The sequence below is a fragment of the Sebastes umbrosus genome, chromosome 6 (assembly GCF_015220745.1).
Source record: "Sebastes umbrosus isolate fSebUmb1 chromosome 6, fSebUmb1.pri, whole genome shotgun sequence".
NCBI lineage: Eukaryota > Metazoa > Chordata > Actinopteri > Perciformes > Sebastidae > Sebastes > Sebastes umbrosus.
The window spans coordinates 34112752-34138564 of NC_051274.1; the positions used below are offsets into that span (position 1 = coordinate 34112752).

Below are 25813 nucleotides of genomic sequence, written 5' to 3' on the forward strand. Positions count from 1 at the left end.
CAGGTTGAAGAGTGTGTGTGTGTGTGTGTGTGTGTGTGTTTGTTTCATTGAATGAGGCTAGATGATGACATATATCTACTCTTAAACACATACAGACATCCTTCCTTTTACGTGTAGAGCATAGGGGGAACAAAAACAAAAAAAAAATAAAATAAATGAGTAACATATATATATATAACACAGTATATACATAAACACATATATATCAATAATATGAATAATAATAAAGATGATGATGATGATGATGGTCATGATAATAATGTCAATAACAATAATAATACCAACACTTACAATAATAAGTGAGATAAATAAATAAATAATAACAATAATAAAGGAAAAAAAAATTTTAAGTTAATTCGAAGGTCATATATAATTATAACTGTGTATGTGTGTGGCTAATTGATATTAAACAATAAACAAGACTGAACACCAGTGCTCGAAGTGGGCCGGTACTCACCGGTATGCAGTACCAGCACTTTTACATTTGACTCCTTGGCGCACCATGATGTTTATTTGTGGGGAGCATCTGGACGAGCCCATAAATTATAGCCCAATTTATCAAAATAATGTTCATGTCCTTTTTGTAAAATAATTAGTGAACTGTTCGTCATAACTTTTTTATTATTATTATTTGTGAACAAATATAATTAATGAAACGAAGGCTGTGATATGTGTAAATAATAAAATAACCATTTAACTAGTAATAATAATAATAATAATAATAATAATAATAATGGTCCAAAATGATGTAAAATTACAAGAACCTTCAAATTTTCTTGGGTGAGGATCCCAAACCCAACATCTCCTATAGTACCTTTTATCTACTGTATACATTCAGAATGTGTCTATAATATGTAGATATGCACTGCTCCTAAATATTTAATGATATCTGACTATAAGCTACAAATAACACACGAAATATGAATTAAGAGATTATGGGCACTCATTTTTTCCCCCTTCAAGCACTGCTGAACACGAACATACTGGCTTGAATTAAAATAGCCCTCCTATTTACGCAGTGTGTACATAGAAGGCTTCAAAGATGGTACTTTTGATTATTATTAATAGTTATTGGGATATATTTAATGTCCTATATAACGTGAGTGAGGTAGCTACAGTGATTTAGAGAAGCCAATATAAAGTGAGGACTTGACACCTGAACAGCTCAGGAGCAGCTCAGGAGCAGCTCAGGTGCAGCTCAGGTGCAGCTCTACCTTGGTGGTGAATGTGAAGCTTTCCTGCCACCGTTTGGTGATTTATAAGAATTACAGTTCATCACAATGTCAGGTTCATGGAAATATTGTGTTTTACTACTGTATATCCATCACTTTCTTCATCAGTCAAGACCAAATTATAACATCATAACGTGTGTGGTTTATTTTAACAGTTTGCATAATTGATGTACTGCAGGTGGATGTAAGTAAGCAGCATTTGGTGAAGCTAATTTGAACTCCTTTATATTAAGCTACTGTTACAGACACTTTAGTTTATAATAAATCATCATATTTTAGATAATGTGTAAGTAACTACAGTAATGTCAGATTATAGTGGAGTAAAAACCTCTCTAGAGGTATAAAGTTGCATAAAATGGAGATACCCAAGTACATAATTACCTCAAAATTATACTTTGTAAATGTAATTAGTTACTTTCAACCACTAAAACATCACAACAAATCATTGCAATTAAAATAGTTTCATTATGACCTATTCATCTCCCATGATTTACATTATATGTTGTTTTCTGGTGCACACACAGTTACAGGTCTACATAAAGATTAGAGGTGTGATCACAACTATATTCAATTAAAATGTGATTGATAATGTAATAAAATGCAATAATGTAATTCATTTTTACATTAATTTGCAAAATAACACACACTTAACTTCTACTAAATGTATTATAGTATGTAACTATCTGATTTTATATTATTATTCAGTGGGTTTTATTTTCCATCTTATGTTATGCATTCTATTCTATTTTATTTTTATCTTATTTTATCAAGTGTTTTTTTTCCATCTTATTCTATGCCTGTTTTTATGTTCATTCCATGTCTATTTTCCTTTATTGTCCTTTGTGCAGCATTTCTTGTATGAAAGGTGCTATACAAATGAAATGTATTATTATTAATAATAGTTATTATGATTAAATATTATTATTAATGTATTTTTTAAACGTAGCCAATTCTATTGTGATATATTGGCTTAATGTTTTTTTGTTATAGCTGAAGCAGAAAATGCTGCTTTTATTGTATGAAAGTTGCTATACAAATAAAGTTTATTATTATTATTATTATTATTATAGTAATGAGGATAAACGTAGCATATTCTATTGTGATTTACTGGCTTCTAATCTTTTTATATTTTAGCTACAGAAGCAGAAAATGCTGCTTTTATTAACAGTTAAATAAGAGATTAGTTGTGTTGATCAACTATAGATACTCTTCTACATCCCCTCACTAAAACACACTAATTCCTAAACACAAGTGCAGCTCAGTTCTGCAGGAGGCCACCAGGTGGACCTCTACTGTGTGCAGACTGAAGGTGTCCAGGCCACCAGGTGGACCTCTACTGTGTGCAGACTGAAGGTGTCCAGGAGGCCACCAGGTTGACCTCTACTGTGTACAGACTGAAGGTGTCTAGGAGGCCACCAGGTGGACCTCTACTGTGGTCAGACTGAAGGTATCCAGGCCACCAGGTGGACCTCTACTGTGTGCAGACTGTAGGTGTCCAGGAGGCCACCAGGTGGACCTCTACTGTGTGCAGACTGAAGGTGTCCAGGAGGCCACCAGGTGGACCTCTACTGTGTGCAGACTGTAGGTGTCCAGGAGGCCACCAGGTGGACCTCTACTGTGTGCAGACTGAAGGTGTCCAGGAGGCCACCAGATGGACCTCTACTGTTTGCAGACTGCGGGTGTCCAGTGATGCTGGTTTCACTGCCATATGTAAAATTAATGGGTGAGGCTGCATGCAAACAAGACTGGGCATGTAATCAAAAAGTCCAGAGCTGAACTAGTATTTAGCTGCAGGTCTATACATGACATCCACCACCACCACCACCACCACCACCACAGGTGTATAACTTTCTCTGTGAAGCTGTACTCAGAGTTTTAATTAGCCCTTTTCTTTCAGGCTACTGCCCCTTTAACTTGTGAGCCGATTTCCAGAAAGCAGCAACCTGTCTGTAACCGGCTCAGCGATCCTCCCCCTGATGGATTATTTAACAGGCGCTCAGTCCCATGTCGCCATCTGCTACAGGGAAGAAAAACACCGAGGAATATTCTCTGAGGCACATGATCCACTAACACGTTAGCAGCAGACAGGGTAAATAAAGGCATTAAAGAAAACTAGTTCACTGGAGCACAGAAAGAAAACTATAGTGCAACAGGTGTGCAGCATCCAGCGGATCACTGCGTCGGGCAAAACATAGAAAGCAGGTTAGTTTGTCGCTCAGATAGAATGATGGAGTTTTATTACAACATGTAATAAAAGGTATCAGATATCGGATGTTGTTTTTGACCTCCGGGAGGATGTTGGAGCGAGTTTTCCCTCTAAAGTAGGAGATGATCTGAAGCTTTGTGAATACAATGCTGACCCCATTAGCGCGGTGAGGTGATCGGAGAGGACGCAACAGCAGCAGCAGCTCTTCTGGAGCATCAGTGATGGTGGTGGTGGAGATGATGGAGATGGACCGGGCGCTGCTCGCCTCCAGGCAGGGCGACGTGCACACTCTCAAAGTGCAGTTAGCGCAAAAGGCGCTCACCTGCGACGTGAAGGATGCGCTGGGTGCTTCACCTGTCCACCATGCAGCCCGGGCCGGGAAACTGAGCTGCGTGCGTTTCCTGGTGGAGGAGGCCGGGCTGCAGGGGAACTGCCTGGCGAACAACGGAGCCAGCCCGGCTCATGATGCAGCAGCCACCGGCAACCTGGCCTGCCTCCAGTGGCTGCTCACCCAGGGTGGATGTCGGCCAGAGGTGAGTGTCTGCTCCAGGATATAAACAGTAGAGTCTAATTCTCTCTTTCCTCTGACCTGGCTGTCTTTTCTCTACAGGTATCAAGTTGCATAAAATGGAGATACCTTAGTACATATTACCTCAAAATGATACTTAGTAAATGTAAGTAGTTACTTTCTACCACTAAAACATCACAACAAATCATTGCTATTAAAATAGTTTCATTATGACCTATTCATCTCTCAGGATTTACATCATATGTTGTTTTCTGGTGCACACACAGTTATAGGCCTACATAAAGATTAGAGGTGTGATCACAACTATATTTAATTAAAATGTAATTGATAATGTAATGTAACTATTATTATTATTATTATTATTATTACTATTAATAATAATAATAATAATAGTTATTATTTTTTAATATTATTATTATTAATGTATTTATTATGTATTATTATATTTTTTTTTTAAACGTAGTCAATTCTATTATGATATGCTGGCTAGTTCTTTTTTATATTACAGCTAAAGCAGAAAATGCTGACTTTTATTGTATGAAAGTTGCTATACAAATAAAGTTTGTTATTATTATTATTATTATTATAGTAATAAGAATAAACGCAGCATATTCTATTGTGATATACTGGCTTATAATGTTTTTATACTATAGCTACAAAATCTGAAAATTATGCTTTTATTGTGTGAAAGTTGCTATACAAATAAAGTTTATTATTATTATTATTATAGTAATAAGAATAAACGCAGTATATTATATTGAGATATACTGGGTTATAATGTTTCATGGCTGCTGACCCAGGGTGGATGTCGGCCAGAGGTGAGTGGCTGCTTCAGGATACAGACAGCAGCCTAATTCTCTCTTTCCTCTGACCTGGCTGTCTTTTCTCAGCCTGTCTGCCAACCCACCTCACCAGCTGGGGTCCTGCTGATCTGGGATATAAAAACAGGTTTCATTGTATACAGACTTGGAAATGAAAAAGCTTTTCATAGTCACACTAATACAATTCAGAAAGGTATAGCAGCTCCTCAAAACATGGTGATCCATCTGCTGTTTTCATAGAGGAAACCCAGAGACACATTACAGTCTGTTTAACTGAGGATTAAGTTAAGTGACTAAATACTGTAAATACCATGTTTCAACCTCATTCTACAGGTTGACCGGGGGTGTTTTTGTGTTGCTGTTCAAACAGGCACTCCCAAAGTTGACCACACGGCCAATAAATATGGTTTAAAACATAATCATGACACCAAAATCCTTTTATCCCGGTGATCAGTTTGGTGATAAATAAGGCTCTCAATCAATCTCACATCAGTTGCACATTTTTATCCGTTCAAAATGTACCTTAAAAGGGAGATTTGTCAAGTATTTAATCCTCTTATCAACATGAGAGTGGCTGCTTTATGCAAATGTGTGTATAGATTTAATATTGGAAATCAATTAACAACACAAAACAATGAGAGATATTGTCCAGAAACCCTCACAGGTACTGCATTTAGCATAAAACAATATGCTCCAATCATAACATGGTAAACTGCAGCCCAACAGGCAACAACAGCTGTCAGTGTGTCAGTGTGCTGACTTGACTATGACTTGCCCCAAACTGAATGTGATTCTCATAAAGTGGGCACGTCTGTAAAGGGGAGACTCGTGGGTACCCATAGAACCCATTTACATTTGCATATCTGGAGGTCAGAAACGAATTTGCGTTAACGCGTTAACTTTGATGGCTCTAGTTATAACAAAAGATAACTTCCTCCAAGATGGCAACTGCCTACAAAACTTCACCAACAACAGATTTAGCATCAAGACTTTAAGGTACAGATCAAAACAGGGTGACCTATTAAAAGGTAACATATGAACACTGAGAAATAGGAAATAAAGATTTGTGTTTTGTTGTAGATTCAGTTTAAATCCCACTACGCTGCACTGCGTCATGTTCCCATGGTAATGAAGTATACAAAACTGGATTTGCAAAAGGATTATCCTTTATACAGCACATACAGTATAACTCACACAGGGCACATATGCAAATACAGAACACCAGTGTAGTTTAAAGGGGAAGATGTTTGGTAAGGAGTATAGTTAAACCTTCATTATTAATAAACCTTATGAGCCTTATGTTTCTGCTGGTAGTGAGATGCAAAGTGTTCTTAAGGAGTCTTAATAAAAGCTGTACTTTGGTGATCTCTCAAGTAAAACCTCTCGTACCACTAAGTTTATATGTCCATATTAGTGCTGTCAAAGTTAACGCGATAATAACTCATTAGTGCAACTTGTCATTTTGACCTCGTAGTAAGCTCAGTTTTAAAACTAGAGAGATGATACTGGCATCAAAGAAAACCTAAAGAATCTATTGGTACCAACCATGTCAAATTTACGCTACATTTTGGAGCAGAAAAACTAGCATGGCCATTTTCAAAGGGGTCCCTTGACCTCTGACCTCCAGATCAGTGAATGTAAATGGGTTCTATGGGTACCCACGAGTCCTCCCTTTACAGACATGCCCACTTTATGATAATCACATGCAGTTTGGGGCAAGTCATAGTCAAGTCAGCACACTGACACACTGACAGCTGTTGTTGCCTGTTGGGCTGCAGTTTGCCATGTTATGATTTGAGCATATTGTTTTATGCTAAATGCAGTACCTGTGAGGGTTTCTGGACAATATCTGTCATTGTTTTGTGTTGTTAATTGATTTACAATAATAAATATATACATACATTTGCATAAAGCAGCATATTTGCCCACTCCCATGTTGATAAGAGTATTGAATACTTGACAAATCTCCCTTTAAGGTACAATTTGAACAGATAAAAAATGTGCGATTAATTTGCGATTAACCGCAATTAAATACTTTAATCGATTAACAGTCCTAGTGCATATATTTACCAGTACTTGTAGCTATTATAGTCTAGTGTGCATCTAATTCAGAGGCATTTTTCTGTACGGTTGTTTCTCTTAGTAACACCATGTAATCCATTTGTTTTCTACACCTGCTTACAATAAGCAGGGCATGCTGCAAGGTATCCCAGCATGCTTTGGGTGAGAGAGGCAAGGTACTCTCTGGACATGTCACATTCACAACATTCACAAATACTACTGGCCACTTAGATTTTCCAGTTCACCTAACCTGCCACGTTTTTAGAAGGAAACCACGCAAACTTCACACAGACATGATCAAACCAGCTATGCTGTAGGTCTGATTGATCCCAGCAGACACCTTCTTGGTCTGAGGCGACGGTGCTAATCACTAAGACACCGAGCTGACCCATATTACTGTTACTCGAAAATAATTCAGACTAACGCAACACCAACAGAAGCACCAAAACTGAGCCAATCGCTCACTCGATCTAACCTCCAGTAATCTGTGATTCTAAATTTGAAACACAGTAATAAGAGCTCGACTGTCTCCATTACTTCCTGCTGCCTGACCGACCGCACAAGAGCAACAAAGAAGGGCCCCACGCCACCGACTAACTGATAAGATACTTGGCTGACATTTAGTAAAACCTATCAATTACCTTACTTGCAATGCAATCTGTTTGATGGGTTATCAATTCTTAGCTTTCACTTTTCACCATTATGTCTTTTGCTTTGTGTTACTGCACTCTGATCCCGATTTTATCTGATGTTAATGATGTTCACTCCACTGCCTTCTTTGTTGATGAGAAGACTCAGGTATTAATAGCCTACACATCACAGAGGATGCAAATACAGTTTTCTATTTCCTGTGTTACTTATTGGTCCATCTCTTGACACAAATACACATGCAGCATAAAGAGCTTTGAGGATTGAATGAAATGAACCAGTGGGATCATTCAAACCTACTTTATATGTAAACAATAAATCAACTTTTATGAACATTTTATACGATCCATTCATCTCATGCAGCACACTGAGTTCTATGATTGATTCCATCTCTCCTGATTTCAACAGTTGACACTAAAATACAGCAGAAACAAGTACTAATTAGTTTCTATTCATTCCTAAAATGAACTGTGATGGAGCGGCAGGTTGCTATAGTTCACTAACGTGTGGTCTCTGGATGCCAACCAGTGCACGTTTCAAGGTTTCAAAGTTTGCATGTTAATTAATAAAGAAGTCTTTAATAGGTCTGAAATAATTTTGATTATTACCTTTTTAATGGATTTAAAATTAACTTATTTCTTATTTCAGGACTCTACATTCAGCTCTATTCCTCTTTTGTTTGATTGACAGGACAAGGACAGTTCTGGCGCCACCGTTCTCCACCTCGCGTCCCGCTTCAGTCACCACGAGATCACCGACTGGCTGCTGAAGAGTGGCGAGGTGGACCCCGGGGCCTCCACCGACACGGGCGCCGTACCTGTTCACTATGCCGCTGCCAAGGGAGACCTGCCCTCTCTCCGACTGCTACTGGGGCACAGCCCAAAGTAAGAGCAACTCATTTCACTGGGTTCAGAGTCTGATCCCTCAGTGGGATTTAGAAGTTGTTGATTTCTCCTCACTACTGATTTAATTTAGTAACTTGTAGAATTTAAGGATCTGTGCAAATGTCTTCATTTACGATCCCTTAAAGCGGCGGGGTGTCATCGACATACAATCCTCAACACAAATTACACAAGATGTTATCTAGATATATCTTTTTCAAACTGTAATATTTAGTAATACATAAGAACAGGGGTATTGTCACTTCCTAATGGTGAGCATTCATATGACGGATCACCTTTCTATTATTCCCATCCTCTGTGGTTAGTCATCGTCCCACCTATTCAAAGACAGTTTTAATGTATGTTACTGAAATGTGAATTTCAAAATTGAAATGAAAATCTGAGGTTGTTTCTTAGCTGGTAAAACAGCAGTTAGGAGGACAGTCATGTCAACCGTTTAACAGATGGAATAAACATCCCAAATCAATATAAAAGTACATTATCAGAGTTATTTATATTACACATACAGTAGGATATAAAGATAAACTCTCGTACCTAATCCAACTCTCTAGCCGACATCCTGTTGGGTTTAGAGCAGGAGCACAATAGACTTTTTTTTAAATCTACATATGATACATACGCCGCCTTACAAATGTTGTACATCTAGGTCAGGGGTCAGCAACCTTTACTATCAAAAGAGCCATTTTAGGCAACTGTCTGGAGCCGCAAAACATTTGAGCATTGTGATGAAGGTAACACAGTTTATAGTCTAAGTATATAGTATATAAGTCTAATGCAGCGAGGGCCAAAGTGCAAATGTACTACAAAGTATTAGGGTCACATTGAGGGAAAAAACATCTGAGATTTACAGAATAAAGTCAGAATATTATGAGAAAAAAGTAATAACTTAATATTATAACTTTATTCTCATAATATTAGAACTTTTTTTCATGTAAAGTTACAACTTTATTCTTGTAATATTACGACTTTATTCTCGAAATCTCAGATTTATTTTTTACTCAATGTGGCCCTAATACTCCGTCGTACCGTCGTACCATAGACCTACAACAATGATAAATAAAAATGAAAATGTAAACAAAAAACAGTTCTTCATTTCCATTTTTAAAAATCCACCGGGAGCCACTGGAGAGGAGTTAAAGAGCCGCATGTGGTGAAACATACTGCGAGGGCTGCTTCGTCGAAATATTGTAGGGGGCGTTATATACTCTATTCAGTTTCCTCCTCCTGTTTGTAACTGAAACAGGTTGCAGTAGATCCACGGTTCAGATTCAGATTTCAGTCTGCTGACACTTGATAAATGATCGACCAGATTTCAAAGGTCAACAAGGTCAACTCTTATTTCTCTTCAGACGCTTACCAAACAAGTGAGGACTGATACAGAAGCCGCTGGAGTTTTGCTTCGGGCTCATATATACTCATATATAGTATTTATAGCACCACCTAGCACTGATGGGAAGCAACCTGAACTTTGCTTTCTTTGATGGAGCAGTCGAAAGATTTTGTGTTCAAATATCCATTTAGAATAAAAACCTCTTAGAATAAATACTGCACACTACCATAAAACCCACCTTTATGGATTTTTGTTACCAACCTGCACCGTCGATTGCAAAAATTAGGTACGATGTAAGGCTGCTAATTATTTTCTCCATTAATCCTAATCCCATAGCACAAGGTCGTCAATAAATGTCTTGTTTCCAGTCCAAAACCCCCAAAATATTAAAATTACTATAATGTAAAGACCAAGAAAAGCAGCAAATTCACACATTTGAGAACATGAACATCATCAAGTCTTAAATGATTAATCACTTATCAAAATAGGTGCAGAAAAATCTATTGATTGACTCATCGTTGCTGCTCTAATAAGAAGAGTTTGTGTGCGTTTTATTACTCCTTGATGAATAATCCTCCCTAATCAGTTGAGTGTCAGACCCACCAGGGCCCTGTAGAGATGACACCCTCTTATATGGACCATTACAACTAGATGGACACGGGTGATGCAGAACAACAAGACAACAGACTCTTTCTAAGCAGCAACCAGCTCGTTTGCAGGTAATATCTGCTAAAAAAAAAAAAAAAAAAACAGGAAGCAGGGTCCCCATGCTCCTGAGCTCAGTAGGTTTCTCTTCAGGAAACACCAGAGGGTTGGAATATATATAAACATCTGAAATTATTATAACTGTATCGAGCGTATTGAGAGAAAAGGAACAAAGAAAAAGCTTCTCGTCAGATATACAGAGATATGATAAAATATGCAGCATTGGCGGTTGTGAACTGTAGTTTTGACGTACCGTATAGTGTTTTACCATCAGATCACTGTGATTACCTTTTGTCAAAAGTATTCACAGGGATTTGTGTCTGACGTTGCCAAGTAGGTGAGTGGGATATTATCTGTTAATTAGAGCCACACTAACATTTACAGTCACTGGAGTAAACACTTCTGTAGCTGGTCTTCCTCTAAAGAAACAGATCCGTGTTGATCTTCTAGTAATTGTCTGATTATGTCAGTTTGATATCAGGGCTGGGAAGTATGATGATATATATATCGTCAAAACAATATTAAAATGTCTATTGTTTTTATTTTTCTGTATTGTTTTCTATATACAAATTTCACTTAAAACTGTTCTGTTCATTTTGCACTCAAGTTCTTAAAATTAGAAAATACTTTTCATTTTGAAGTATTTAATTCACACAGGAGTAAACAAAAACAGGCTTTAACCATGAGGTTATTTCATATAGACTATTTATTTACTGAATTACCAGAAAACATGCCGTATCGTGATATATATCGTTATCGAGATATGAAATTACCTGTATTGAGATAGAAGATTTTGGTCATATCGCCCAGCCCTATTTGATATCTTTATAGACGACCGCATTGCAGCACGTAACATATGCATTCAACTGACACATACAGGGAACAAACGGGTGAGTCCAGTGACGTGATTCCTACCTAAAGAGAGAGAGTGGTAAACAATTAATGCTTTTAAAAGTTAGTCGTTCCTATTATTTGTGATATTAAAGGGAGCTCAGTACACGGACAGGTCCCTCTGGGTAACATTAAGTAGGCGAGGCTGTTGGCCTTGTTTGGTTTGTTTTTCAGTTTATCATTATTGATAGCAACACCTGTCTGGTTATAAAACAATAAAAAAGGAAAATATGGAGATAATGGATGTTCTCTCTGCTGGTGTCGACTCCAGCCATCAACAATAACCTCTAACTGCTGCCATAAAATGCAATTCATTTATGACTTTAAGCTAAGCAGCCTTGTGTTGTTGAATTGCTTCGACCATGATGACCTGAACAGGACGAGCAGCTCGTCCAGGCGGCACTAACCTCGTGCTCTGCACCTCCAATATTGTGCGGTTGCACCCCAGACAGGTGCGTAGCTGCTGAAAAATTTAATGAGCCTCAGGACATGGTAGCTCCCTGATAGCTGGGCCCCATTCACTCTTCTCCACCACCACTCACGCTGCTACTGTTTACCACCATCTCCACGGCGACGCATGGTAGCGCCAACCGGCGATAAGATAATGAGGAAAACAAATCCGTTTGAATAGACGGGGCTGCTTTCTAGCCTCAGGCATTGTTCACAATTGAACTTTGCAGGAGAGAGATAGCATTCTCGTGTCAGGGTTTATCACTCGCTGCTAATTTATATCAGCGTTCAGAGTTTTAGGAGGTAATTTGATGGTTCGTTCCGCTTGAAAATCACAAGGACAACATGACCCCCTCTGTTACATCATCACTTTAGTAACTGTGGCAGCCTGTTGATGGTACACCATGATGACAGTGCTGCTGCACACAGAGGTAATAGTAGTAATAGTACACACACTAACAGGTAGTAAAAACAGTAAACAAACTGAAGGCTTTTGCAGCACTACACTAAACCAATGGTTTTAAATTCTATTCCTATTTCAGCCTCATAGCTATACCATCTATTTATATACCTCGACTTTGACTAATATAGACTTTTGAAGGCTGGTGGGCTGGTTTGAGGATTAAGGCTTGATACTAATATATTCATATTTGACATCTACAGTATATCTTTATTCAATCTGACCTTTTTATAACATAGAATGCAAAGATCTACAAGAGTTTCCTCCTGATATTTATTCTTGGCACAGCATTTAGAGCAACTACAACCACTATAACCTCTGAAGTAAAACTACGACTACCACATCTATACATTGGTTGGGTAAAAACAATATATGAACAAATATCTCTGTCTCACAGGAAGGTGTATACAGCAAGACATTACGTGACATTCTGCGTGTCATGAGGAAGCATTTTCGTGTGTCATTTGTACGCCATGCAACAAACTACGGTATCGTCCGCAGTTAGGTTTAGGCAACAAAACACTTAGTTAGGTTTAGGAAAATCATCGTGGTTGGGCTTAAAATAAGTACGTGAACTAAGTAGAATAAGTACAGAAACAACGTAAAGCATAAGAATGAAAATGCCACTAACGTAACTTACAAAACTAAACACCGGTCTCCTGGTTAAAAGTCCTGTGTTTGTTGGACCCATCCACCTTAAGTCTCTATTCTACGTCACTAGCTCTGAGCGTAGCATATTTACGTGGATGCGTTTACACTGCCGTCAGTACAGACTACATGTCGTACAAATGACACGGTAAAAGCAAGAAAGGCGTTTGTATCGCACGCTAAATGCCTTGCGCGTTATCGTGGCATTCATACATCTTTTTGTATGACAAAACGTGATGAAAGGCCAGTGCTGGTTTAACCGTACCTGCAGTACACACGGAGATGGCTGCACATGTTTTGTTTATTGTATAGGTATTATTTTGGATAAAGGTTTTGCAAGTGAAACACAATAAATGAGTTCTTTTTGGATTGGTGTGCACGGGTCAGAAGTCCCCTGTGAAGTATAGACAAGCACTCAGGTCTTATATATATGTGTCTGCAGTATTCAGCTGTCTGCATTGTTGTACTCATTAAGCAATCACAGTCTTTTTGTGTTACAACTGGCACAAGCACAGATGTGGCTTTGTTTCTTGATATTTTAGTGTTTGTTCGCTTTCTAAAGCTACGTCTGAATGGTAGCTCGTTCGCACCGTCCATCCCAGAGAAACAAAACCAACACGGCTTATGTGCTGTGCCTCTGCTGATAGCCTCGGTACACAAAAGAGTGAATGAATGAGAGAGAGAGAGAGAGAGAGAGAGAGAGAGAGAGAGAAAGAGAGAAAGAAAGAAAGAGAGGCTACAGGCAGGTTATGCAATCAATTAGTGTAGATTAAGATCTTTGGCCAAGCCATAATTCCAACATGGTGTTGAGAAGGGTAGACCTCTGCATTATTAGGATATTCTATAAAGTTATCTAAATTTTAGTTGTTTACAGAACAGTTGCTGAAACAGGAATATGTACTATGTATATGTACTGTACTATAAATATGTACTGTATAGCTCAATTGGATCATACAGTCCAGCATTAAATTAATTTATAGCATTAATTTGCTCACCTCAACTTCTTGCTCCAAACTGAGGCAGTTCATCCTGTATCCAAGTATCTGATGTAGCAGCAGGGCAAAGCTTAAATGCAAGAAAAGACAGAATGAATATTAATAAAGATGACAAAATAAAGTGATTAAGAGGGTAAAAAGAGTATTTTCTAAGACTTTTTTCTAGGACTACCCTCTCTGCTTCTTTTGTGAAGGTCATTTGTGTTTGTAAGGTTAGAAGAAATGTTGTATGTAAGTCTCTAAAGTCAGCCTGATGCTTATTGTGTATCCATGTAGCAGCTCACAAAGAAGGTTGCAATGAAACTCTTTCCAGCTATGAGTTGTTAGATCTTAGGTCAGGTGGTGTTCAGCATTAAGTTTAGACGTGGAGAGTAAGGGGTAAATAGGCGAGTAGTGTTTATGCTGAACTTTTTTTCTTCAGCACTAATCTTCTTAACTTCTTGGTGCAAGTTGGATAAAAAACCCTTCTGTTCTCTTTTACAACGAGAGGTTTAAACCATTTTCAGATGCTTTTGGGCAGAGGGCCAACAGTTGTGAAACAGTTGTAAAACCTTAGATGTGCAAGGATTGCATGCACTGGCAAACTGGCAATCTGCCGTACTAGGGGTATTGGAGCTGAACACAAGACTATTTGATCTAGTTTTGATTATGTGTAGCATCAGTGGGGAAATATACCCTAAACCCCTGAGAGTTCTACTCGTGTAGGACCACATCAAATGTCCCTGTGTGACCCTACATGTCTGTTGTCTTAATTTTGTTGTCTTTTGGGCTCTGCTATGTGTATGAATGACACGATAATGAACAAGGCATTTAGCGTGCAATGCGAACGGCTTTCTTGCTTTTACCGTGTCATTTGTACGACATGTAGTCTGTACTGACTGCAATGCAAATGCATCCATGTAAATATGCTACGATGAGACACGCTGACACGCTATCCTCTGGTGGACAGGTGGGTCTATTATACACTTTAATATCAGGTTGTATTAACAGTTGTAGCCTTTAAAAGAAGTTAAGAGCTGCGTATTATGTAATCTGTAAATTTCCTCGATGGAATATGTCAAATCTTTCAAAATTTCATACACAATAAACTTCGATCACATAGCTAAATAAAGTAGATAATTTCTCCCACACATGCCTCATTATTGAGACTGAAAAGAACACTGAGACGCTAAACAGCTATAAGGGAAGAGGACCAGTAGTGTGACATCAATTACGCTGCTAGTAATGAAGATAACCTTGGTCTTTGTTACCGAGTACATGCGGGGGGAAGGGGGGGAAGAGGGGGGGGACAGTGTACTGACAATTACCGGAGTAAATTACTCATCGGAGCTGAACTGGAAATATATCAAATGTCTGCTACGTTAAAGTGTGTTTTTTCTCCTTCCCCTTGTGCCACTTGCTAGCTCTGTCGTCACACAAGGCTAACCTCTTTCTTAGCTCTCTGAAATCTACACCTGTTTCTCCAAAAAGCACTTCTGTAGTGGCGTGTTCCAAGCCTCTTCACGTTGGAGAGTTGTGACAAAGGCAGCGGCATGTGCTTTGTTAGAAACGTAACCTCGAATACACTCAACTTTATCACTCTCTCAAAGTTTGTGGTTATGACAAATGTAAGCTTCTCTCCCGTACAGACCCCAGTGAGCAGGGGGACTTCAGCCCATTTGGTTACACTTATCATAATTTACCTGTCTGCCCACTTCCTGTGACAGAACCCTAGATTAATTCCCATTCTTATTACTTGGAACGTTTCCCTCCATCACCAAGACTTCCATTGTTTATTCTAACATTTTTCCTGAAAGACAAGCCTGTGCCTCAAACATAGCCGCACATCTGTCTAAATTCATTTGGTATACCTACAATTTCCACAGAAGATGCTTCTCTTTTCTGGCTCAAAATAGGACCTGACTGATCCTAATAACACCTTGCGTGTTAACATTTGGACCACAGCACGTTGTCATCCATGTTATTGTGACGCAAGGTGTCTTTACTCGTCAGAGTTTTGGCCTTGAGCCACATCCTTTCGAGGAAAGTTTGGCAGGGTCATGTTTTGTGTTTACAGGATCCATCTGTCCACTTAAGTCCTGCCTCTCATTTCCTTCACCTCCTCTTCACCTACTCAGTCGGTCTCGGCCACTAGCAACCCTTTGCTCTCCGCTCACCGGGAGGTAGGGCGCAGAGCACAGTGCAGACACTTGCAGAGGCAAAGCGCAGGAATACGTCATTAAAAAGTGGCTACGTCACAAACAGCTGTTATCTCACTGGTTGCACTTCGAAAGGACAACGGCAAATTAAGTCAAATTTGAAATCATTTTGACTGCGAGCGCAGCAATTTCGAGAGATGCGCCACGCCAAGGGTGGCGTTTTGCCCATAGAAAGAAACAAGGGCAAAGCCAGTGCAGAGTGGTCACGTGGGGGGAGTGGCTTTAAAGGTGCAGTGTGTAACATCTGGCGGCATCTAGTGGTGAGGTTACAGATTGCAACCTCTCCCGTATGCCAAGCGTGTAGAAGAACTACGCCAGCCGACGTGAAAACACACGACTGACTATCTAGAGCTGTTGTAAGTAGAGCGTAAGTCATCTGGAGAATAGCAGAGCCAGTGTGTAGAGTGGTGAAGTGAAGTGGTGAAGCAAGAGAGAGAGAGTGGCGGCGAGTGTGTGGTGATGTTGTGAGCGAACACATGAGCTAGTGGAGCAGAAGACAGCGTTAGTTTAGCTTTGAGAGTATCAAGTGAATGTACAGTGGAAGTTGTAGTTTGTGCAGAAATAAACGCTGCAGCTCCTCCAGACCAACGGAGGTTTCCTGTGTTTTGTTTCCCGGCAGCTTAAGTGGAGTAAGTAAGGGATAATGGACAGCGAGCCGGTCATTGTTGTGAAATAAACTCGGACAGGGCAACGCAGGACCCATCCCACTTATTACACGGCTACTTACTTAAAGAAATTATCAATTTAACACAAAAATAGTCCTCCAGAGTCCGAGATCAGAACTGTGTCCACAGCGATGGTCTGTTAGTCACACCAGCGTCTGCTATAAAGAAATAACAGACTGTAGAATGACGTAATTGACCATCAGAAATCGAGTATTCAACAAAGCCGTGTAATGACGGGCGGTTAACTCCGGAGGCGAATAACGTGATCGACTCCAACAGAAACATGGCGGTCAGCTCTGTGAAGACGAACCCGCTCCATATGGAGATGTAAACGGCTCATTCTAAGGTATCAAAAACACACGATTCTTATTTTCAGCTGATTATACACTAAGAATATTAATATTATAATATTATACTCCATTTGTTTGTTACACACTGTCCCTTAAGCACAAGGCAAGTGGGGCAAAGCCAGTGGAGTGATAATCCTCTTAGGAGACTCATTGCTCATTTGTCAGTGTCCAAATAAAGCACAGACCTTATGGGATTTAGTGGGGAAGCACCCATTCACTCCCTGACCTCCCACTGTGACTGAGAAGATCTGGACGCGGGCATTGGATGGGCTGTTGCGTGGGAGGCGGGGCTAAGGGTCTTTGGAAATACGGGAGCGGGATTTGGCTCAGCGTCACGTCACTGTCACTGAGTCTGTCTGCTCTCAAAATAGCCGTGTGTTGACATGTTTTCCTGTCAGCTACCTGTTACCAGACTACAATTACACATCCAACCACCTCAGGATAAACGTGTTTCTGTCATTATACAACAGAAACAGTATAAACAAGGATTCGATTGTGTCTGAAAGAGCACACAATTTGTGTATGGGATAATTATGAGTGGATGTAAATGAGTTGATCCGAGTTGTAAGAGGAAGTAGACAAACAGCACTGCAGTGCACCTCACCAGAAAAACCTGCATCCAGCACTGTAATGTATGTAAAGGCAAGAAATATTCTCAGCAGATCATGTAGAACTGGTTGAAAATATTAAAATCTAATTAAAAATAAAGGTTGTAGTATTTTAACTTGACTTTTCAATGAAATTTAGGTCCATTTTGAAAAGAAAGCAGACTTATTTTCTGGGCTGTGCTGCTATCAGCTGCTCCAACAACAAACTGAGACTTTAGGGGGAAAAAAACGAAAAGTAAAAGCTACAAGAATGCTCCATGAAATACATTTTACTTTCCTAAATCTCCTTTATTATTAAATCCTCATGTTTCGATTGCATTCTGAGCGGTTTGCCACCATAAGATCAACCACTGCTAAAGACTGAGCGATCCGGTGTACGGGCCGGACGGTGGCCACCGCAAATCTCATCTCTTGCTAACTTGGTACTACGTTTCCCGGAACCTCAAACTTCCACTTTTACACTATTATGTGTTTTTTCTAGAGCCGTAAATAAAATTTTTTTTTTATTAAAATAGTTAATCGCAATTAATCACACATCCTTTTATCTGTTCAAAATGTACCTTAAAGGGAGATTTGTCGAGTATTTAATACTCTTGTCAACATGGGAAAGGACAAATGTGCTGCTTTATGAAAATTAATATATGTATTTTTAATGGAAAATCAATTAACAACACAAAACAATGACAGATATTGTCCAGGAAACCCTCACAGGTACTGCATTTAGCATAAAACAATATGCTCAAATCATAACATGGCAAACTGCAGCCCAACAGGCAACAACAGCTGTCAGTGTGTCATGTGCTGACTTGACTATGACTTGCCCCCAAGTGTGAACATTTCATCCACTGATGGCAGAGTCTGAAGTCTGGTGAAACACAAAAATCTTTTGAGTTTTGGATTGAATTAAGGATTAAGGAATTAAACGGACAATTTCACAGCATACCACAAACTGTACTTATAGATTACGTTACATAAGTTAGTGAATGTGACCGTTTCTAAGCACAACAACAGGACAACATGGGTTTTGTTTTTTCACAGGCTATGTGGTTTGCATTTAATTCAAATGTTGCACTGTCATTTGAAACCCAAACTCTCATTAGTTGATTTGAGCTGAATAGAAGATTGCTGCAAATAATCCATCCATCCATCCATCCATCCATTCTACTTATATATACTGCATGTACAAATTACATTAATTACAGGTTTTCAGCTCTTCATTTGCTTCTGTTGTTAAAATCCTCTGTGCCTCAAAAAAAGTATTTTGGACATGAATTTCGTAAAACCTTCCATCCAGTCAGTAACTGTTTGTACCACGACACAATAAAGCGGAATCATACAACTGAAATTCCAGTGAGTTGCATTTTAAATCCACAATTGTAAGTATCTATTTCTGTTTTTTGGATGCAAACATGCATTTAGGTTTCAGTGATGAAGGAAGGACGTAGCCGTGACATACATGTCTCTTTATTTACTTACTTTACTGTTTATTTTCCTACACAGCGTTGTCAACTCCCAAACTAAGAATGGTGCCACACCGCATCTACCTGGCCTGCCAGGAGGGTCATCTGGAGTCGTCCAATACCTGGTCAAGGAGTTGCGGGGCGGATCCGAGCATCAGAGCCAATGGACGGGATGACTCCTCTGCAGTGCTGCTGCCCAAATGGGGCCACAACACTGTCATCGTCTGGCTGGTATGTTGGGATGTCAGGACACTATAGATTGTAAATCTTGTACCCACGTCCCCGTACTTAATGCGGTTATATTTTCATTCTATTTAAAAAAAATGTCATAACGAACTCACAGATCAGGCAAAATGAATGTCGGATGATTAATTTGTTTAAATATTTTTGATCTATACTCTGAGTTCTCCAAGTCTACTACGCATTTCCAGACCGTTCTCATGTACAGGGCATCAAAATACCAACGCTTTGTCACAGCTGTCTGCGTTCGGTAGCAACGCACAAGGCACCCTTTAGCGTCGGTATGCATTAACTACAATGTAAAACCCATCCACATCAACAGAGATGCACAGGGAAAGTGAGCCGGGAGTGTGGTGACGTAGTTTAAAGAATGAAAGAGACACATGGGGCGGGGCGGGAGGGGTGGTGGATAGGTCCAATAACACAGGGCTTTCATCCAGGAGACCTGCCGTTTGTGTCCCGTGCGTTACGTTTTCACTTTCATGTTACAATCAGACTGATCGTTCGTGTGTCGTGTTCACAGCGTCCAGTCACATTTTCACTGACAAACATAGTCATTTTAAAGTCAACCGTTTTGTCTTTTCCTAACCTAACTAAGTGGTTTTGTTGCCTATCCCTAGAGCAAGGTGTTTTTGTTTAATTCACAACATTAAGCACATGTCTATATGCGACTGAAAAGTGACGGCGAAGGGTTTTGACAAAAGCGCCAGTATGTGACGAGTTGGGATGAGAGCGTGTTAGCATTTCATATCTAAAATTAATATTTGTTCACACCAGAAGACTTTGTTGCATCTTGACCTGGTTTTTACTATGGGAATGTAAAGGCAAAGTTTTCAGCTTTCATTAATTCAACAATAATGTTTTAGAAGATGACTTTAACTTGTTATCCTCCCTCCTTCAGATGAGTTTCACAGAGATCAGCCTGACGGGCCGGGACAGTGACGGGGCCACGGCCATGCACTTTGCAGCCAGTCGTGGCCACTCAAAGGTGCTCAGCTGGCTGCTGCTGCACGGCGGAGAGATCGTCACCGACAACTGGGGAGGAACCCCGCTTCACGACGCTGCAGAGAACGGCGAACTGGAGGTGTGTGTTTGTGATGTTGGTGTTTTTTTATAGTGCTCAGTAGGGCTGCAACTAACGATTATTTTCATTGTCAATTAATCTGTAGATTATTTTCTTGATTAATCAATTAGTCGTCTGGTCTGTAAAATGTAAAACAAAATTGTGAAAAATGTCGATCGGTGTTTCCCGAAGCCCAAGATGACGTCCTCAAATGTCTTGTTTTGTCCACAAGTCAAAAATAATCAGTTTACGGTCATAGAGGAGTAAAAAAAACAGAAAATATTCACATTTCAGAAGCTTTTTTTACTTAAAAAAATCACTCAACCGTTTAATCGATTATCAAAATAGTTGGCGATTAATTTAATAGTTGACAACTAATCGATTAATCGTTGCAGCTCTAGTGCTGTGTACAATTTTAATAAGACGGGAGCGATAGCAGAGATGATGTAATCTAAATAAATACACCTTTATGTAAACAATATTCATATAAATGATATGAGAGCATTATGATAACTGGTGCTCACATATCCACACTGAGTTCCACACGTAACCATCTGTTTTGAATGAAGGGCCTCTAGCTTATGGTTTTACCACCACTCCGACCTTCTACTTTGACTAGAACGTTTTGTTGTATCCAATTCTGGTCGGTCAGCTGCTTCAGCACGAGCTTTAGATATTCTGATATTAACAGAATGTGAATTCAAAGGAAATTGACACCCACCCTGACTTACAGGGTGCTGGTTCAAGTGTTGCACCGGCGAGAACATCTTTAGTTAAGTGAATATGGCAACACAAAGCGTTCTCAGTCCGAGAACAAGCAGCTTAGTCCGGCTTCCATCTGGCTCGACAGAATGGTTTATAAACAGATGCTATAAACTGTAAAAGTTTACCAGGATATTTAAGGATATTTAATTTCCTATTACCTATAGTAGTAATTTATGAGCAAAACTGTGTCTGAATTAGAAGGTCAGTGAAGGTCATATTTTGTATCCTCCGATTGAGGGTCTTATAACCTCATAGATTTTGAATCATAGTATATTAAGTGTAAATATAATATAACAAATTAAAGCATGTTTTATAAAGTAAAGTATTTATGTCTTTGATATTGTACTAATTGTTTTTTCCTGCTGTATTGTGTAAATTAGCAAAAACTAGAATTTCTGTCAGCACTCTGGTCCACAGTCCTGTAATTATCAGTCAATATTTTTTACACCGTTTCCGTAGAACTAATCATCTGCAGGTTTTTGTGTGAATTCGATATATTGTAAGTGATTGAAGCTGTTTTTTAAAGGACAGCAGTCACTTTAACCGACACTCATTTTCTCCATCTTATTCGTACTTGTCTCTCTCATGTGACTCTGCAGTGCTGTCAGATCCTGGTGGTCAACGGGGTGGACCTGGGCATCAGGGACCAGGACGGCTTCACATCAGCGGACCTGGCTGAATACAACGGCCACTCCCAGTGTGCCAAGTATCTGCACACCGTGGAGAACATGGTAAGAGACACACAGCTGTCTGTCTGTGCATCCTGACTGACTCTAACCTCCGTGTGGACAGGGGCCAGACCTAGAGGGAATCTATCGGTGAGGATCAAAGTATTTTAATTTACACAAACTTTGAATCCTGTCTGAGAAATAAATCAGAAGTAGTTGTAGTTTACTGCACTCCACTGATTGGATTGTCCTATAACTTAATTGAATTAAGTGCTATCTGCACTTTAAAACCAACTGCAACCCATGAGATCAGGGGTTCCCAACCTGGGGGCTGGGAACCCAAATGATTGCCAAGGACAAATGCGAGGTGGTTACAAGTAAGCATGGGATGGGATGATCATCCTGACCAAAATAATGCTGATTCACGATTTTATCCCGTGAAAAAATGAATCATCAAAATTAATTTTAAAGCTGTTAAAATGTCTCTAAAACATATACTGGAATCACTTTACCTTACATTTAGTTAGTTTACTGCATCACAAATAGGACACATATTTTTTTGTGAACATCCTTTTTAGTGAATAATAATATCTTAAATAAGGTAATCATAAATCATAAGCCCCACTGCATAAATAAAGCATAAATCAATTTAAAAGAATACTAACATTGCACGAGTCTGTTCTTTCTTATATGATAATTCCTGTATTTTTTAAATCAGGCTCAATTTTTCCCTTCTGTATGATAGCGAGTCAGACAGCTTTTTCAAGTCGCTCGTGATAATATTCACGATTATCCCAATAATGGAAATTCACCAAGATCAACTTATTTTTTATCCCAATCCGCAATAAAATCCTATATCCCGTCCTGTCACATGATGATTAAAGAGATAAGAAAGAAAACAATACATAATATATTTGTTTTTTTCCACCGTTTTTGTGAAATCTGGATGTTTTCATCTTTGTTAAGTCTGTAAAAATATCCAGATGAAACTATCCAAGAAGCAAAAATCCCTCTTTGTGTGAACTGTTCATAATTATCTCATCTGTGTGCAGATAGTTTGTAATTTACGTCCACACTGGGGTATGACCTGTGACAACGGGGTTATGAGTGCCTCATTTTAAGGGCACACGAGCAAAGAAGGTTTGGAACGACGGCTTTAGGTGCTTCAGTGTTTGTTGAATTATTACTCAATCTCTCAGACACTGCTGGTTATAGCTTCTCATCCAACTTGGAGACATATGTCTTAACGATGTGTTTTTTTGCCTTTTCAACCACTAATTGGTCCGATGGGAACTCAAACTCAAAACAAGAAAACATACAGTTTGTTCTAGACGGAGAACATGAAGTACGGCATGTGAACTGCCCACTCTGCATGGAATTATAATGAGTTATCTGCGATAGTGACTACATGTCCCAGGACTGTAGTCCAGATTCTGTGTAATATTAGTCATACAATTGATTTTAGATATTCGAATAATAATAATAAATATTTCAAATTCTTACTTAGCTGGCCAAAAATGCAACCTTGGAAAGCACAAGACTGCACATTGCAACGGAAATAAAAAAAAACCTTGTCACTGAGCCAACATGCCTCTTGACTGACATCAGTGTTTCTCTGCTAATTACCAGAGCTGTTAACACTTGATGTACAGTGAGCTCCACAGCTTCCACCCACTGATATCCCCAGTGGCCAGAGGAATAATAACGCCTCCACACTGAACTCTCTCTGGTGTGTGGGAAACATATTTCCCCCCCGCCTGCCTCTTGTATTCTTCCTATTAGGGACATTAAGCCAACTGAGTCCTGCGCTGTGGGAAAAGCAGAGGGCCCCAGAAGCCTTTTGATCAGCTGTGAGACGTTTCATTAGTTAGCAGTAATTAAACTCAACACTGTTCTCCTCATGTATGTAACCAGGGGACTGAGAGCTAGAGGGATTTAACAACTGATGATAGATAATTCATATTAACTAATTCATGTATCTGTCTTGTGTAATGACACTGTATCTTTTTACATCTAAATTAAATTAACCAGACATGTTTTAATAACGAGTAATTACTTAAAGGTGCAGTGTGTAGGATTTGGCGGCTTCTAGTGGTGTGGTTGCAGATTGAACTGAGTACCCCTCTGCTCACTCCTCCCTCTCCAAGACTGAGGTAACGTGAGCCAGCGAGTGTAAAACCGTGGTAACGCTGTTCGCCTCACTCAGAGGCCATCCATACCATAATAACACTACTTTAGGAGCAACAAAAGTCAGACAGCGGCTGGCGGTACCACGGTTTGTCACTCTGCAGCCTACGTTACTGCAGTTTCACAAGCGTGTCGGAGAACTACGGTGGCCTTCAGGTAACGTAAAAACGTGAAAGGATCTCTCTAGAGCCAGAGTTTGGTTTGTCCGTTCCGGGCTACTGTAGAAACATGGCGAACTCCATGAAGAAGACCCGCTCCCTATGTAGATGTGAACGGCTCATTCTAAGCTTAAACACAACGATTCTTATTTTCAGGTGATTATACACTAATGAGAACATAGTTATGGAATAGGGCTGTCAAAGTTAACGCGTTAACGCAAAATTTTGGCGAGGAAAAAGTCATAGTCTGACAGCTGTTGTTGCCTGATGGGCTGCAGTTTGCCATGGAATGATTTTTTTATGCTAAATGCAGTACCTGTGAGGGTTTCTGGACAATATTTGTCATTGTTTTGTGTTGTAAATTGATTTCCCAAAAAAAAATATACATATATTTGCATAAATAAAGCATATTTGTCCTCTCCCATGTTGATAAGAGTATTAAATACTTGACAAATCTCCCTTTAAAGGTACATTTTGAACAGAATGTGCAATTAATTTGTGAGTAATCACGATTCGATATTTTATTCGATTGACAGCCCCATTATGAATATTATAATCCATTTCTCCTAAATGTTACACACTGTTCCTTTAATTAACTTATTTTACTGAATTAATTAATAGATTAATGGTTTTGTTGTCTTTGTGGAAATCATATCCACATCATGAGCAGTTATAATGACGCATGTATTCATGAACTGCATCCTCTGACAGAGTGTGGAGCACCGCGTTTTGTCTCGGGACCCCTCGATGGACCTGGAGTACAAGCAGCCGGACTCGGGCCTCTCGTCCCCAAACACCACCATGCCCCCCGTCAGCCAGGCGGCACACTTTGATATCAGTTCACCATCCAGCTCCCTGTCCAACTACGACTCAGCCAACTCCAGCCAGTCCAGCACCGGGGAGAAAAGAAGCAGCTTAACAACGTCGCGAGGACCGCCCGCTCAGCTGAACACGGTCGCACACACAGGTCGGCAACGCGTGTAGTAAAAACATGAAACTTCTTACACTTAAGACTTGTTTTCTAAGGTTACTGTAGGTGAAACTAGCTTTGCTGTCTTCAGCCATAATCGCTCGACTGCTGTTTCTTGTACATGCCAAATGTAGCATCTGAGCAATGGTTGGACCCCTCAGTTATTTACTGAAGTAAAACATCCTGCAGCTTCCTCTTGGTTTATGTCCCAGGTGCATGGTATACAGGTGCTGCACCCTAGTGGTCTGTGTGCAGATAGCTTGTTTTGGATGGAGAGGGGGACCATCATTAGAGTAACTCATGCTTCTCATTCATATTTGAATCGTGTATTAAGAAAAGCAGATGATAAATATAATATTTAAATATATATAATATTACAATATTTAATGCTTTGTTTTGTTTCTCTGTCACAGGTGCATCAGAGACGGCCATTTCAGACATGCAGGCGTATATGGACATGCTAAATCCAGACATTGGCTCCGACATGCCCAAGAAGAATCAGGCACCTGCTGATGCCACCTCCAAGCCCCCCCCACCACCACCACAACCACCACCACCACCACCACCACCACCACCACCACCAGCCTATCCACCCCCGCCTCC

At 39.6% G+C, this 25813-nt stretch overlaps 1 protein-coding gene and 1 long non-coding RNA gene across 2 annotated transcripts in view; one reads left to right on the top strand and one right to left on the bottom strand.

Moving 5' to 3' along the window:
* Positions 1-2931: 2931 nt before the first annotated feature.
* The window catches only part of espn (espin), a 58048-nt gene continuing 35166 nt past the window's right edge, over positions 2932-25813 (top strand). Inside the window, 8 exon segments of the mRNA XM_037773302.1 lie at positions 2932-3971; positions 8188-8381; positions 19200-19236; positions 19238-19390; positions 20301-20483; positions 21827-21958; positions 24952-25207; positions 25624-25809. Coding sequence (XP_037629230.1) covers positions 3660-3971; positions 8188-8381; positions 19200-19236; positions 19238-19390; positions 20301-20483; positions 21827-21958; positions 24952-25207; positions 25624-25809 — 1453 coding nt within the window. The 5' untranslated portion in view covers positions 2932-3659.
* LOC119490085 overlaps positions 3918-25813 on the bottom strand; it is a 55239-nt gene continuing 33343 nt past the window's right edge. The window contains exons 3-5 of the long non-coding RNA XR_005207318.1: positions 13879-13948; positions 4764-4898; positions 3918-4042 (exon numbers count right to left, since the gene is read on the bottom strand). This is a non-coding gene — a long non-coding RNA (uncharacterized LOC119490085). The remainder of the gene's footprint in view (positions 4043-4763; positions 4899-13878; positions 13949-25813) is intronic.